Raw genomic sequence first — 15,554 nt, 5'->3', positions numbered from 1 at the left:
AAGGCGAGTATTTTGAGTCTCTCATAGGTCACAAGAGCCACGCCACGACTGGTTTCCCCGCTCTCTCGCGCCGGCGCTATGTATCTTTCGCATCCATCCGTCGTACAGCCTGACTCTTTCCTGGAAAACTTCATGCGGTAACTCTCGTCCTCGACTTCGATGTAGGCGTGCGTACAAACTCGGCGTTTATTCATGGTTGTATCGCGAGCACAAGATGGCGCCAAACCGAACACTCGTTGAAGAGACTCTTACGGACGACATTCGTCTGGCCTCAGAAGCATACGCCACGTTCCAGGATATCACTCAAATTTTGAGAAGTGCTGAGCGAGACAATTCACTGAAGGTTTTCTACTTCAATCTCAGGGCTTATTGTTTCATGATACGAAGCCACTTGGACCGAATCAGCCAGGCAGTCATCAGAACCGATCATGAACACATTCGGCAGGCTTTGGGCCTTCTGGAGTCAACAATCGTACTCGACTCCTCAAGTGCCAAGTTCTCGACTGGCGCAAGGCTACGTGCATTTATGGGTCATTGGAACAGTGGCAGTCTCGACGACAAAAGCGTGAGCCTTCAACTCGTACGATCGAACTTAGACTTCGGCAAGACTGCCGGGGAGCGCGATGGCTTTCTCCTGTTGCTTGCCGCGTTCGAGGAGGAACTCGGAGCACGTTGGCCTGAGCAGACCACGTCGTGGACAGCAGAGGAGTTCGTTCCCCCCAAAAACACGAAAATAAGCGAGCCGTCATACGCAGTCTGGGAGGCCGCTCAATCGATGTTCAACGCTCTGGTGTCTTGTGGGCACTGCCCGTGCGAGCCCGCTCATGAGTTTGGAGCCCGGCTCTGTTTGGGAACCTACCGACGACCGCTCAAAACCGAATGCGAAATGGCCGTCGACTCGGAACATGGATTTGATATGTTTCTTTCGATGAAGCATGACTGGCACGAAGCCCGAGTTCATATGGCCAAGGAGCAAGTTGTTCGATTTGATGATGGACCACGTCAACCTCAGCAGAGAGCGAGACGACCCAAGGTCCAGCCATTGAAGGTGAAGAGCCTTTGCGAGCCAATCACCAAGATCAACGACATGAAGGCGTACCGACTTGAACTGAAAGTAATGCGGGAGAAGCTTTTTAGACTGAAGCCGGAGAGAAGTGAGTCTTTAGTTGACAGGACGAGGGACCCCGTTCCGTTGGATTACTTCCTGAAGAGAGGATCGCGATCTTTCACGGAAAGGACAAGACGAATCCTAGCCGTGATTCTAAGCTCAGCTGTCCTACACTTGCACGACACACCATGGCTCAAATCCACATGGAGCTCGTCAGATGTTTTGTTCTTCCGCACGGCGTCCTCGGCTGTACCCCTTCAACCCTTTCTCCAAACTAAGCTTTCGAGTCTCGACGCCTGTGCTCGGTCCGCCATCAAAGGCAGTGCATGCAACAGCGAGAATAGTCATGGATCAGGCATAGATGATCTCAACGAAGACGATTTCGACCCCGATGATCTGGATGGGTTGATACAACATCACTGCCCAACCCTTGTAACTTTGGCGATCATGCTAATGGAGGTTTACTTCGTCACCCCATTTGACGTCCTGGCAAGAAATCTCGGCGTGATGTTGGAAGAAGGCGACGAGCAAGCGACCGACACCAGGTACATCAACGCAGACCTGGTATTCCAAGCATGCAGAGGCGAGATCCCCGAAGATACTCAATTCTACCATGCAGTTGAAAAGTGTCTGGACCCGGAGATCTGGGAGGACGAGAACGGCGATAAGCTGGACAGTGAGACGCTGAGGAGCAGGATATACGAGGAGGTAGTCCGACCACTCGAAATCGAGTTGAGCCAGGCATACAGCTCCATATCAATCGAAGATCTTGACCGGTTTGCGCAAAGCCTGGACTTTGCGAGTTGGGACCAAAGTATTCAGAACTTCGGCCAGCAGACTGCCCCGGACACGTCTGTTGACGAACATACTCACGAACAGACCAACACGCCATCTCCGGGAGTGATGTACCCTTTCCGGACGCCAGATCTCCCCGATCCTCGATCTCACCTCTACAGCCCAGGGCCACCCGACTGGCCTCATCAGTATGGGAGACACGGCTTTGCATCCCCCTTCAATCTTTCACCTTACAGCCCGCCAATGGAGAGTGCCTATCAGTCTTTCAAATTCTTCGACGACGAAACAATCCCGTGGTCTTCGGCTGATAAGGCGTAAGTCCCTGACACCACGGCGCTCTTCATGAAATTGTAACTTCGTTATCATCGTAACACGGCTGACAAGATCATCTAACAGACACACTCGCTACGTAACGTGGAAGTCCGGCTACAGGGAGGTCTACGACAAGTTCATCCCCAGCGAGCTTGCCACCTTACCAGTCAGAGTCGCAGTACTAGACACCGGCATCGATTTGACGCATCCTGACGTGGAAGCCCGCATTGAAAACATCAAGGGAACTTACAACTGGCTTGCCGAGAAACATAAAAAGAAGGTACACGACCGCAATGGTCATGGTACCTTCACTGCGTGCCTCATACTCGATTACGCACCTGATGCAGAGTTATACGTAGCCAAAATTGCAGAGAAAGACCCTTCAAATCCGACCACCATCGCCAAAGTAAGCACTCATGGCTCCCTGTATTCCCCGCCGGAACCACGGAACAGCGGCTGACTGAAGGAAAAGGCAATCAACCACGCGGTCACCGAATGGAAGGTGGACATTATATCCATGTCCTTCGGGTTCCCAGACCGGGACATCGAAGGCTATGTTGACCTAGAAAACGCCCTCGGGAGAGCCTATGCAAACAACGTCGTTCTCCTAGCTGCTGCCTCAAATAGCGGAGGCAAACTTGGCCGGTCTTTCCCAGCCCGCGAGCCGACAGTCATTGCTGTACACGCAACCGACACTGACGGTAACCGGTCCAAGTTCAGCCCAACTGCCGCGGACTTCGACATCAACCTAGCCACGGTCGGAGAGGCAGTCGAGTCAGCATGGCCCGTTGTGCTGTGCGATGATGATACCGACTATGTCAGACTGAAATCTGGCACGTCTTACGCAACCCCCATCATGGCGGGTATCACGGCTTTTCTGATGCTGTATGCAAGGGTACATCTTCCTGAGCAGGCACATTATGTGAAGAAGCAAAAGGCCGTGAAGGCCTTATTGAGGAGACTAGCGGAAAAGGGACCAGGGTACAAGTCCCGAGATGATTATCATTTCGTCAACTTAAGCCTGTACTCGGACAATCTGTTTGGGAAAGGGAAGGACTTCATCGATGAAACCATTAAGGACATCCTTAGAAGTACATAATGATACCCAAGCTTTTTCAGCATTTTGTGCAGCGTTATTTCACCTGCTCATTTTTGTTCAAAGTCGAGCAAAATGTTTTGTGTGGCTTAAGAAGCTGTTTGACTTAAACACTGATACTTTTGGCGAAGGGTCGATCGTCGCTGCAAAGACTTCGAGATTGCGCAGGAAATCGCTCAACCGAACTCCTGAAATTCATTTCGGAGCATCCACTACATTGCACGCACAAACATACCATAGAATCTTATCAGAGTTGATCTGTGAGCTAGAAGATTAAAGCTGTAATGGAATACTTTGAGTCTTTCTTGTGTTCTTTTTATATGAACCTGGCTTTCTTGAGATCCATGAACTAGAAGGAACTTGAAGACACACACTAAGGTCACGCAACCTTGAATAAGTAGCTCGCAACAGAGAGGAGACTTATATGCAGCTATTGAATCAATACCATCAAACAAGATATCATGTTGCAGATGGTCTCGGTTTTAGACAACCCTGATCAGGTGTCACAATTCGTCTCCAGTGGTGCGGAGAACATCTACTAGCAGCTGGCACATGCAACCTGTTTTGATTCTTGTCTATGGACCATCAATAAAATTGCGCAAACGCAGGCGTGGAAGAAACTCATACTTCCGTGCAACTTGCTCTTTGCTTAGTGTTACATGGGTCACTTCCAGCTCATGTCGTGTGTGCGTTGCCCCTACCGTCCTCCACACCTCAAGCATATCCCTACTAGGTCTGAAATTCCACGACGACTCTATCATTAGCTTCGTCTGCCGTTCCGAAACCTCATATACGAACCGGAACCCGTCATCGGCCCTCCAGCTCCAGATCTCCAGCGTTCCCAGCTGAGGCATCCTCATGGCCGCTTGCCCCGCCGCGGAGAGAAGATCGTTGGCCAGGACGGAGCCACGAACGTCGAATAAGGCTTTCATTGATGTGAAAGCAAGGGTCTTGAGGTCTGGCCAGTATGGTGTCGTTGTCCGGCCGTGGGCGACCCGGAAAAAGTCCACCGCGTCAACGGCGTACGACGCGCTGAACGCCCGCAGGCGCTGGCTGGCGTCGACTGCGGCCGACACCAGGTCCATCGTCGGCTCGTCTAGCTTACGGAACCTGTGGTGGAACCGCGTACTGGCTTCTTCCCAAAGGGATAGCGAGCTGATAGCGGACGGCAGATTCTGGAGCAAGGCGGCGTTGCTGAGGTCTCGCAACATCTGGTCGTCCAAGTCGACACCGCGCCACGGCTGGTATCTGATGTGCTCGAGGCGTGTGAAACTTGGCAGGACCTTTTCCAGCGCCGCGGCGGACATACTGCGGTGGGAGGTTCTGCTCATGACGAATTCGGTGACGACTGGCGTTGCGGGTAGGCCACCTTGCGCTTGTCGTCGAAGTTTTGGAGTGAAGGCTTTGGTATCAAAATCAAGAAGGCTCCCGATTCTCCGCATCTTAGAGCCTTGTTTGCTGAATCTCAACCATTGGGCACGCACTTGATGGTTTCGGCCGTTAGCACCCCGCTCGGAAAAACGGTGCTCGACATCGCTGGGCGAGGCAGCGCTCAGCTTGAGCGTCAGACCAGTCCCCTCCCTCTCGGTCGTGTCCCATTGAGATAGCACAGTCAAAAGCGCGAGTATCCTTCGGCTGAATGTCTGGTTATTGGCAGTGATTGTTCTGGCGGCTTCCGGTATGTCGCACTGGCCGCACCCGTATCTTTGCAGCATTATGTGAAGCCAGACTTGCTTGACGAGCCGCTGTCTGTCCCGGACGAGGCGCTGGAAGCGTTGGATGTCTGCGAGCGTCATGAGTTTGAGGGATCTGAAGTTTTGCTTTTCGAAGAAGGCCTGCCATTCCGAGCTCACGGAACACCAAGACACGGTCCGCTGTTCTGGGAACTTCGTACGTTGAAGCTGCTCGAGAATCATGAGTCGGATCTCGGGTGGCAAAGACGTCCACCGTGACCGAGAGGAGGTGTTCGCTGGGCTCTCGCCCGCGGAAGGTATGTTTCGTGATCTCAACTGCATGTTTTTTCGGAAGGCTCGGTGATGGAACTGCAAGCCCTTGGTCAGATTTGTCAACTGGAAAAGAAATTTGCACTCATTTGCGAGTGATGTGGCGGTCACAACGGTGTAGAGAAACTACGCTATTCATTGGCCTTTTTTCATATTGGAGTTAAATTTCCGCCAAACCCATATACAACATGAAGTTTACTGACCCTTTTGGGTACCAGCACGAAAACTTCCTCTCCAGTGATTCTGATACTTGGACCAATTCAATTACATCTTATTATTTTCATCAGCCAGGTTTCCCTTGCCTTTCGTTAGAGACGTGTCATGCGAGGCCACGAATGTGCAGCTTGTGTCATTCTCAAACATGAGTAGATGCATCAGCATAGGCAGCGCCTTGTTGAAAGAGAAAGCTGATTTGAATGCCTGCTCTTTCAAGAAAGAACACCAAACACTACTTCAATTGGGTTGATGAGAGCTCCGTGAGGAAAAACCTTTTGTGCATGAGGTCTTACATATCTATCCGGAGTCGGTCATATTAAATGGAACATCGTATTGACGCATTCACATACCGAAGAGAAAAGGACTCAGGAGGAGAGGCGGAAATAGTGTTCTGCTCTCAACCGAGCGGCATGGGATATTTAAATAATTGATGATCATTCTGTTATCTGCTATCGCCAGAATCGTCGGCATCGTCTCTGTCGTCTTCATCTCTGTCATTGACGTCGTCGTCGTTGTCGTTGTCTCCGTAGTATTCGTCGTACCACCTTAGGGTAGTATTAGACGGAAAAGTGGAGCTGAACACCTAAAACTCTTATCGGTTCATCCCGCTTCTTATCGCACGACGCTAAGCCCAATCCGGATGGACGGTTTCGATAAGTTCCTGTCGTCACAGGAAATTTCTCTTCACAGCAACATCAGCGAGCCACGGTGCAAACTTTCGCAAAAGGCTCCGTCCCACATACTCTCAGCAAAATGGATCGTGGAAGAGGCTCAGGCCATCGTCGCCGTGACAATCGTCGCGATGGAAGACGCGACAACCGCCGCAACGGTCCCCCGAATGGCGACAGGTCGGGCGGCCAGCAGCAGCATCAGCAGCAGCCTCAGCAGCAAGCCCAACCTGCGGCGTCAGCGGTGGCATACGAGACTACCGCACCGCCCCTCACCGAGCCTGTCCCGCAGGACACACCGAGATTCGCCGATATGGTCGGCGTCCACCCGTCTCTGGTTCAGGCCATCACCGAGGATCTCAAGTTCGACCACATGATGCCCGTCCAGGCTGCCACTCTTGAGGAGCTCCTTCCCCCCAAGCGCAGCGACTGTCTCGTCCAGGCCAAGACCGGTACCGGCAAGACCATCGCCTTCCTGCTTCCCGCTATTCAGACTCTGCTCACCCAGAACCGCGGCCGTAATGGCGGCATCTCTCTGCTGGTCATCTCACCCACTCGCGAGCTGGCCATGCAAATCGCAAAGGAAGCCGAGGCGCTCCTCCAGCGTCTCAAGCAGTACCGCGTTTGCATCGCCATTGGAGGCACCAACAAGGACAAGGAGGAGAGGCAGATCCTCCAGGGCTGCGATATTCTCATCGCCACCCCCGGCCGTCTCATCGACCACATGGCCAACGAGTACATCCAGGACTCTTTCAGCAACCTCGACACCCTTGTTCTCGATGAGGCTGATCGTCTGCTCGACATGGGCTTCATGCCCGCCCTCAAGGACATCGTTCGCGCACTCCCGGATAAGTCCAAGACCAACCGCCAGGGCATGCTCTTCTCCGCCACCATTGCCTCCCACGTCCAGCAGGTCGCAGGTCTCGTCCTCTCCCCGGGTTACAAGTTCATCTCCACCATCCCCGCCGGCGAGGCCAACACCCACGAGCGTGTCCCTCAGCACCTCATCAAAGTACCCACCTTCGCCGCCGTCGCCCCGGCCATGGTCGGCGCTATCCGCGAGGAGGCAAACACCGTCGGCCCCGACAGCTTCAAGGCCATTGTGTTCGCACCCACCGCCGCCCTCGCAGACTTCTACGGCGACATCCTGACCAACATTCCCGGCCTGCCTCAAGCTTCCGTCCTTCACTCTCGCATCTCCCAGGGCCGACGCACCAAGATCACCAACGACTACCGTGACTCCAAGACTGGCGTTCTCGTCGCCACGGACGTCATCGCTCGCGGCATGGATTTCCCCGGCGTCACCACCGTCTTCCAGGTCGGCATCCCCGCCGACAAGGAGTCATACATCCACCGCCTTGGTCGTACTGCTCGCGCCGGCGCTGAGGGCCGTGGCATCTTCATCGTCACCGAGATGGAGGACTTCTTCCCCCGCTGGCAGCTCAAAGAGATCAAGTTCGAGCAGCGCGCCGCGGACACTTCTTCGGCGGAGCAGGTGTACGCCATCGCCGAGCAGCAGATCGACGAGGCGCAGAAGGCCAAGATTTACCAGGCCTGGCTGGGTTACTACAAGAACTGGATGAAGCCCCTCAAGTGGGAGAAGGAGGACCTCGTGGCGGAGGGCAACGTCTTCGCGCGCGAGGCTCTCGGATGCCCCGAGACGCCTCCTATTCAGAAGAGCACGGTTGGCAAGATGGGTCTGCGTGGTACCCGGGGCCTGGTCGTTGTTCCGGATGCGCCCAAGGGACGCCACGGACGCGGCGGAGGCGGCGGCGGTGGAGAGGGACGCAGCGCGGGCTCCGGCGGACAAGGAGGACGTGGCGGAGGAGGAGGAGGACGCGGAAGACGCGGTGGAAGATCTTGAGTTGCAGTCTCTTGCTGGCTTTGAGTTGTGATAACGTTAAATCTTGATACCCCTGGTATACATAGATAGGGTCGGGTCCTGGCGTTCGGCATAGACGGAATTTCTCATTAGGAATGATAAAAGTCAACACCCTACTTACTACTCGTCGATGTTGTTGTTATCGTTGTTTGTGGTTGTCGGTCATCGTCATCGGCCATCATCGTCATCATTCATCGTTGTTGTCGGTCTTCGTCATCGTCCGTCTCCATCGTCTGTCCTCGTCATCCGTATCTATCACTGTCGTCAGTCCCCATCACCGTCGTGATCATCATTTATTGGTGCCATTGTTTATCCTTGTTATCGGTCTCCATAATCGTCATCATCGTCATTAGTGATCGTCGTTGGCCTTCATCGGTCTTCGTCGGTGATCTCCATCGTGAGCTGTTGTCGCATGTCATCATCATCATCATCGGTCATCGTCATTTTGGTTTACCGTCAGTTGTCGTCGTTACTCTTCCTTGTTCTTCATCGTCGGCATTTATGGCTTGCCTCCGTCGTCCGTCTTCGTCTTTGACTTCGTTTGTCTTTCTCATCAGTTTTCATTGTTTCTAGTCTTCATTTTTGCTGGTCTTCATTATCAGTCTTCATCATCGTCAGTTCCTGTTGTCGTCTCCGTCGTCGATATCATCAGTCCTTCCGTCGTCCTTATTATTGTCGTCATGGTATGAGGCTTATATACAGCCTTCTAGGCACCTGAATCTCAAGAACGTCTCAGCGACTCGCAGCCAGAACTGAAATTGTGACAACTGTCCGTATGAATACTATATTCTTTCTTGCGATCTCTACTGTCACCTTGCTCTTATCCTTCATTGCAGCTGCGGATTCTTGCTTCTATCCTCATCATTACTGATCTTGCCAGTACCATTATTACTCCCGTCTTGGATATTCCCCGCGTCGTCGTTCACGTCATCTTCCAAGAGCATCATCAAAAACGACGAGAGAACAAAATCACCTCTCACAAAAAAAAAAGAAAAAAAAAAAAAAACACATCCCCCAACCCAACCCTCCCTCATCCGGGCCTCTCCAGCCGGAAAATCCTCGTCTTCACCTCAACCCCATGCGACACCGTCACCCCCTCCCCAACAACCTCAAACCCGCACTTCCTCAACACGCCCTCACTCCCTTTATTTCCGACATGAACACGCGCCTCAAGCACATCACCACCATCACCATCCTCATCCTCCCCATCCAACCCCCTCGGAAACCTTGCCCAATAAGCCCTCAGAAAAGCACCCAGCGCCTCCGTGGCGTACCCACGACCCCAAGACGACCGGGCAAAGATGTAGAAAATCTGCGGCGGGGACGTGATTCCCAAGAACCCGATAACATCTCCTTCTTCCTCGAGGTCGGAGGGAGCGAAGACTGCAAAGGAAAACATGCCCGCCTTCATCATCAACCTGATCCTCTCCACGCTGCGGCTCTTCTCCGCGACCGGCTCCGTCTCGACGGCAGGCCTTTGGCACGGTGATTAATCAGCGCGACCATTCTCTACCGTTCCGTCTGGACCAAAACCCCAACACCGGAAGCTGGTAGATGGAGAGGAAAGACGTACATATACCGCATCACATCCGGATCAAGCCTCATCCGATGCATAGCCCCCAAATCCGTCGCCCGCACCGGTCGGAGACGCAGGCGCCGAGTCGTGAGGATCACATCGTGCTGGGGCGGGATTGCCGCCAATTCTGTCGCCATTGCTTCGATGCCTCTTAACAACCAACGCCTTGAGGCAGGATCTCTCAAGAGCCAAAAACAGAGATTGCCGTCGCTCGGTTGCCTAATACTTATATCTCGTCTTACCATGGCCCTATCGATAGCGTATCACTGGCTGATCCTCCCGCGCTGTGCCGCACATCATGATGCGTGGGTGCCGAACATCCGGGCATCGTCGGCCGAAGCCGGCGCTCCACTCGGAGATATGGGTCACGGTCCCAGCCCACCCGAACTCCACCAACAACGGCGGGCGGCACCTTATTTTTAGTATATCACGCTTGCTCGTTCGTTGGCTTCACTGATACATTGATACAAACGCTTCGCTAACCTGTCCACGGCCGCTGATAGACCGAGATCACCGTGACACAATGCTCCTCCGGAAATGCTTTGAGAAAAACCCGTAAAGTTACCCCAAATGCCCATTTTCAGATGCTCTTCAGTCGCCCGCTCTACTCCCTTTTGCTCCCAAATATCAAGGTATGAATACAATCAACCGGCCAACCGCCTGTCCAGTCATGAGGGGATATTGAAACATCGACGAGTCCCTTTACCAAACACCGACCATGCCGCCGTTCCGGTATCCACCGCCCTTATCCCCCCTTTTCCTTCCATCATATGAGGTATTATCTCCTTGCCCCGGCTGTTGTTGCTGCTGTCGTTCACCCATGCCAGAATCGTCAGCACCGCTAGGCCCCGGAATGGGGCCTCCCACAGGACCCCCGCGGGTTGCCATGCGGTCATGCATCATCATTCCGTTGCCCATATCCGGGTATCCTTCTCGGTGAGGTACGAAAGATCCCGGCGGTCCCTGATCGGGATATCCGTCCCGAGGGCCGGTGCCGCCACTGCCAGGGCTCCAGGCTGTCTCAAAGCCCGGCATGCCCATGGTCGCCGTCATGTCAGAGTTGCTTCTGGTAAGGCCCAGCGGACTCATGAGGTCGACACTGCTGGCGTCCATATCAACTCCCATGTCTCCTCCGCTCAAGTCTATGCCAAGCCCCATTCCTTGCATATTAGGCTGGTGGTGATGCATCGAAGGGCCGCCGAGGTCGAGGACCGGCTGATTGCCGTTGTTTTCCTCGTTTTCGTCGAACACCTCTCCAACAACACTACCTCTCGGCTGGCCCCATCCGGAAGAGTCCATGACGCCATGCCCTTGCCCCTGAGCTTGGCTAGCGTGCATCATCGCGGCTGCAACAGAACCTGCCATTGACATGGCCGGACTGAGCTGGGTCCTCATGCTGCCCGGGTTCTCACCGGCGGCCGTTAGAAGCTTTTCAGCGAATTGCTTCCTAGAGTTGTCGCTGGCGCTGAGCGTTTTGATGAAGAACTCGATGGGGTCTAAACTCGCCCCTTTTCGCCCGCTACCCAGTACTCCCATCTCGCCCGAGGTGAAGTCCATTGCTGTTGTGAACCCTACGCTTTCGCACGCTCCTAGGACGTTGACACACCACGTTCCGATCTCGAAAATCTTCTCCATGATGCCCATGCCGTGCACTTCGACGGCCTTGCTTGGCAGACTCGCTAGGATTGACGCCGTGTCGCGAGCTACGGTAAGGGGGAAAGAAAAGCACATGCTGTTCCCTCCTCCAACGCCGCTTCCTGACGACACCCCGCCTCCTGAGTCGGCCGGGTTGGTCCAGCTCAACAAGCCCTGCCGCATTGAGGATTGCCATACAATCAGTCTTAACCATTGTTGCGTTATCAGAAGATCTGCTTTTTGAATGTCCGTCGGCTCCGGGCCGCCTGCATCTCGGCCGGCCGATGCCGCACCGAATGAGCCTACAAACTGCTGTTGACCAGACGGCGGAGACCCCCGCGCGTTCCGCGGTCGGAGGAAAGCGGGTGGGAGGGAGAGAAGGTTTTGCAACGCCAAAAAAGTTGTCGCGCTGACGCGGGGATCAGACCCCTCGTTCCACGCCGTCACGAACGATTCGTCGAGAGGAGTGTATGATGAAACGAGCTGCAGAAATCCAGCATGGATGTCTGGTCCCTCGTAAGGATGTCGAGTGGTAGGTAGGGAAGGCGTTCTTTTGAACGTGATCGGTTTGTTGCGTAGGATCGCAAAAGACCTAAAGCGGTCGCACAACGGCGGCGTGTTAGCAGTGACACGATAGTAGCGACGCAGTCAACAACGAAGTCGCCTCCGTGCTGGGCGGACTTACCTCTCTGTGACAAACAAAATCCAAAAGACCCTTTGCCGACATAATGTTTCCTCGCGGCTAAGCCCGTAGTACGTCGAATCATCCTGCAATCCTAGATCCTGTGCGTTCGTCAACGCCTCCCGCAAGTAGTACCATGATTTCCGCGATTGATTGATCTCAAAGAAGGATGTGCTTAAATAAAACGACGAAATCACGGCGGATAGTGACAGGTCTTCGAGGAAGTCGTAAGACTGCCTCGTGGATATGGTCTCGTCCAGAAAGAACCGACCTACAACCTCCCACGATGTTGGGCCTGGTGCGCCTATGCTCTTGCCGGACATGTGCATCGAGGTGAGGGCACACATCGCATAGATGAGGTTTCTCTCGCTCGGCGTCATGTTTGGTCGGCTGATCGTCTCGCGAATCGCGGGCATGTAGATGAGCGGCATGATCGGGTATATGTGCTCATAATACAGTTCAACCAGCTGAGGGATCATCTGAAAATAGTTGCGGGTTCTTGGCCGTAGTTCATCGCTCGAGAAAATACCCCTGGGTTCCGGTACGTTGCTATGCGCGGGATTCGAAGTGACGGCGGCCCAGAAGCTCGGCGGAGTCGATGCCGCCGACGCGTTTGAGGAGTGCTGTGAGGCGGCTTCACCCAAATCGCTTCCGCTCATTCCAATGTCGACGCTGTCCACGTTCAGCGGCGGGCAGGCTGCTGATAAGCGACGCCGCACATACTCTGTAGGGCTCTCGAGCGCATTTTCTGCGTTGAAAGGTCTCTGGACTTGTTGCTGATTTTGGTGCTGCTGCTTTTGTGACGACTCCTTGGCGCGCAGCTCATTGATTACCCTCCCGTGTCCCCGTTTCGGACCCCTCTTCTTGGGGACATGATCGCGCTTGCAGGTGAGAGACGCGTGAACGCATTGCTCACAGGGAAACTTGCCATCGCATCGTATTCCTGTACGCCGTTAGTAGCTGTCGCATCAGGCGAAAAGTTGAGAGCGTGGCGGGAGAAAGACATGAGAATCGTATCAGTGACAGTGGTGATGGACGATGATGACGTGCAACAACAGCAGCAGCTAAGGCGGGTTGATACCATGAAACCGACAAATAGACTGGCCTGGAGGCAGACTGCTGGGAAGAGGAAGAATCGCACGGAAATTCATGAACGCGACGGCCGAGAAAAAGCAAATCGAAGCTCGACGATGACAACAATATGGAGATGAAGTGGAACATCATACTTCTCCTTCGACAGTGGTCGCATACTGTTCTCTTTGGCGGCGCTGACTGTTGCTCGTGCTGCTGTCGGCTGCTGCTCGCGCCAGGTGACTCGGCCTTGACCTCTGCAGAGCCCGCTCTGCTCGCAGCATTTCTCGCGGTATCTGTGTCGTCCATCACTTGAACATGACGCAATGAGAAAAAGAAGGGTCGAAGAAAAGTTGCCAGAGACAAGTAAACTGTCACAGGGGTGCCGGACGTCAAAAGATTTGAGCGAGGAATTTCGCGGTGGAGTCGAGGATTTGGTAGTGGAAGCAGAGCTGAGAGCAGAGCACGCACCGCACTACAAATCTCAACTCGACAACCCAGGCCCAGCCTCCCCCCGGTCAAGACCAGTCCACTCGCCTTCTCCTCAGCCCCTCACCGGCAAGGGGAAGCTAAGGTAGGGTTGGTATGGTGCGGTGCCAAAGGTTCGGAGGCACGGAGTCACGGAGGCTTGGTGGTGGTGTCGTCGTCTGCACGTATTTCTTCTGCCCGTTCTGCCCGTTGCGCGCGGCGTGCGTTGTGAAATGCGGGGGAGAGAGACAATCGAGGCCAAGAGAAGGCGTAAAGAGGGTGCCGGCGAGTCAGCTGCTGAGCTCCGCGCCGTGGCTTTGTTGGAGTATTCCGGCTTGTTTCTGGAGTCTCTCGAGATCGTTGGAGATGGTGTCCAATGCGGGGGAAGACATTCCAAGACCAATCAACTTCGGACGAGCTGCACGGCGCCTTAAAGGAGGAACGAGTAGGTCTCCGGCGATGTAGGGAAGACTGGTGCAGCGAGTCGAACACTGCTATTTTGGATGATCCGAATGATTTGCGGCGGTATTCCGGCCCCTCTGGAAACGGCGCCATTCGCCTGGTCGAGGGCGCTGTGTGGACAAGTTGCTCAGTGCCCCGGCATCCGCCCGTTGATGCCAAGATCCATCAATCCATCGCAGGGCATCCACTGAATACCGCCGAACGGATCCAACCGCAGGCAGAATCCCCGCCGTTTTGGGCCACACGTGCGAGCTTTTGCTTCTGACTGTGAACAGGGTGCCCGGCCGAGCCTCCTTTCCGTGTTACGGCTTCGTCAACCGAAAGACTGAGAGTCTGAACTCTGCTGAGATGCCACGTTTCGACCCTTAATCCGGCAACGTACCCGAATCTGTTGAATCGGCCGATGATGCGTCTGGCCTGATGGCCATCTCATGCCACGATCTGCAAAGCATCTGCGTCAATCTTCGAGAGCGAGTTTGCTGTTCTGTGCGCTGTGGCACAGGTTTGTCGAATCGCCAACGTCGGTCACGCGTTCCGATCCCGATGATGGGTCTGAGCCAGCTCCCGTAACCACCAGCGTCATTCGAGTCGCGTCCCATACCAAAGGGCCACAAGTCAGCTTTCAAACCGTCCGCGCGTTTGTCGACGGGCGCCGCCCCATGAAAGATATCGGAAAGCCCGGCGCTAAGATTTTGATCGCTGGTATTCTGATGTGCTATGTTCCCCGGTTTTTGCGTGATATAATATCAAACGACAGGGCGTTCAACGTATCGGACACGGTAGGATTCGATATCGAGGGTTCGTAACAGTCTGCAGTGGTCTGCCCTGGTGTGTTGGTGTGATGAGGGGTCGATTTGAGTTTGATATACGACGGGGGCTGGGCGTCCGAGCACGATCGAGACGGGTGTGATCGCTCTGTGACAGATTGGTGCCTGATCACCTACCCCAGCTCCATGATTCCCGCGATGGAGACATTCGGCAAACGCCGCATTCCTACTAAGGCGCTCGATATTGACAGCGCCAATATGCGGGGTCGGGAAGGTGCTCATGACAGGCCAAGCCTGTGTTGGTATTGAGATCGGCCGAGAGATTCAGCATTGTATATTGGCCGTGGCGGTCCAGAACGCGACGCCGGCCACGATGCAACGGCGAGGGTTGCCTGTGATCTGATAAAAGGCGTCACTAACCGCAACGACCACATCTGCCTGTGAGGGTATTCGTAGTTGCCCCTGGTGTTGCGCAGATGCCTCCATGGTTCGTGGGGCCCCTTCCGAATGCCTTCAATAGTCGATGAGCGATGGATCTGCGAGATTCCCTGACACGTGATAGCATCTAGCACTTTGGATCCCGCGAGTCAGGCTTAGATTGTGTAATGTGGATGTGGTCTCGTGTCTTCGTCGACTCTGGAGTAGTCCTTCGGCATTGTGGCGTAGGTAGAGTGGGAGTGAGAGAGGGATCTTCTCGAGAGAAAATTCGTATCCGTGGGCATTTCTTTCTTTATTGGGAAAATTCTTCCGGGAAAGCACGGTCTTGGTTCCTGCCTGCCTCCCGCCTGCCAAAGCAGCCAGCGACGACTTGCC

General features: G+C 54.3%; 4 protein-coding genes across 4 annotated transcripts; 2 read left to right on the top strand and 2 right to left on the bottom strand.

Moving 5' to 3' along the window:
- Nucleotides 1–214: 214 nt before the first annotated feature.
- On the top strand, nucleotides 215–3,314 carry CkaCkLH20_06332 (pfs domain-containing protein; the record flags this gene model as incomplete). Its single annotated transcript, XM_038889049.1, has 5 exons — nucleotides 215–1,154; nucleotides 1,211–1,327; nucleotides 1,464–2,217; nucleotides 2,300–2,621; nucleotides 2,688–3,314. The coding sequence occupies 5 exons, from the start codon at nucleotides 215–217 to the stop codon at nucleotides 3,312–3,314; spliced, it is 2,760 nt and encodes a 919-aa protein (XP_038745850.1).
- Nucleotides 3,315–3,886: 572 nt separating this feature from the next.
- CkaCkLH20_06331 (uncharacterized protein) lies at nucleotides 3,887–5,326 on the bottom strand (the record flags this gene model as incomplete). Its single annotated transcript, XM_038889048.1, has 1 exon — nucleotides 3,887–5,326. One exon carries the CDS (start codon nucleotides 5,324–5,326, stop codon nucleotides 3,887–3,889), a length of 1,440 nt encoding a protein of 479 aa, XP_038745849.1.
- Nucleotides 5,327–6,283: 957 nt separating this feature from the next.
- Nucleotides 6,284–8,062, top strand: CkaCkLH20_06330 (uncharacterized protein; the record flags this gene model as incomplete). The annotated part of the gene is made up of 1 exon (XM_038889047.1): nucleotides 6,284–8,062. The coding sequence occupies one exon, from the start codon at nucleotides 6,284–6,286 to the stop codon at nucleotides 8,060–8,062; it is 1,779 nt and encodes a 592-aa protein (XP_038745848.1).
- A 2,296-nt stretch (nucleotides 8,063–10,358) lies between these two features.
- CkaCkLH20_06329 (C6 zinc finger domain containing protein) lies at nucleotides 10,359–12,979 on the bottom strand (the record flags this gene model as incomplete). The annotated part of the gene is made up of 3 exons (XM_038889046.1): nucleotides 10,359–11,883; nucleotides 11,977–12,836; nucleotides 12,890–12,979. 3 exons carry the CDS (start codon nucleotides 12,977–12,979, stop codon nucleotides 10,359–10,361), a joined length of 2,475 nt encoding a protein of 824 aa, XP_038745847.1.
- Nucleotides 12,980–15,554: the final 2,575 nt, after the last annotated feature.

This window comes from Colletotrichum karsti (genome assembly GCF_011947395.1).
Source record: "Colletotrichum karsti strain CkLH20 chromosome Unknown Scaffold18, whole genome shotgun sequence".
NCBI lineage: Eukaryota > Fungi > Ascomycota > Sordariomycetes > Glomerellales > Glomerellaceae > Colletotrichum > Colletotrichum karsti.
Note: the sequence above shows the minus strand (reverse complement) of the source record. Positions and strands in the feature narration are given on the sequence as shown.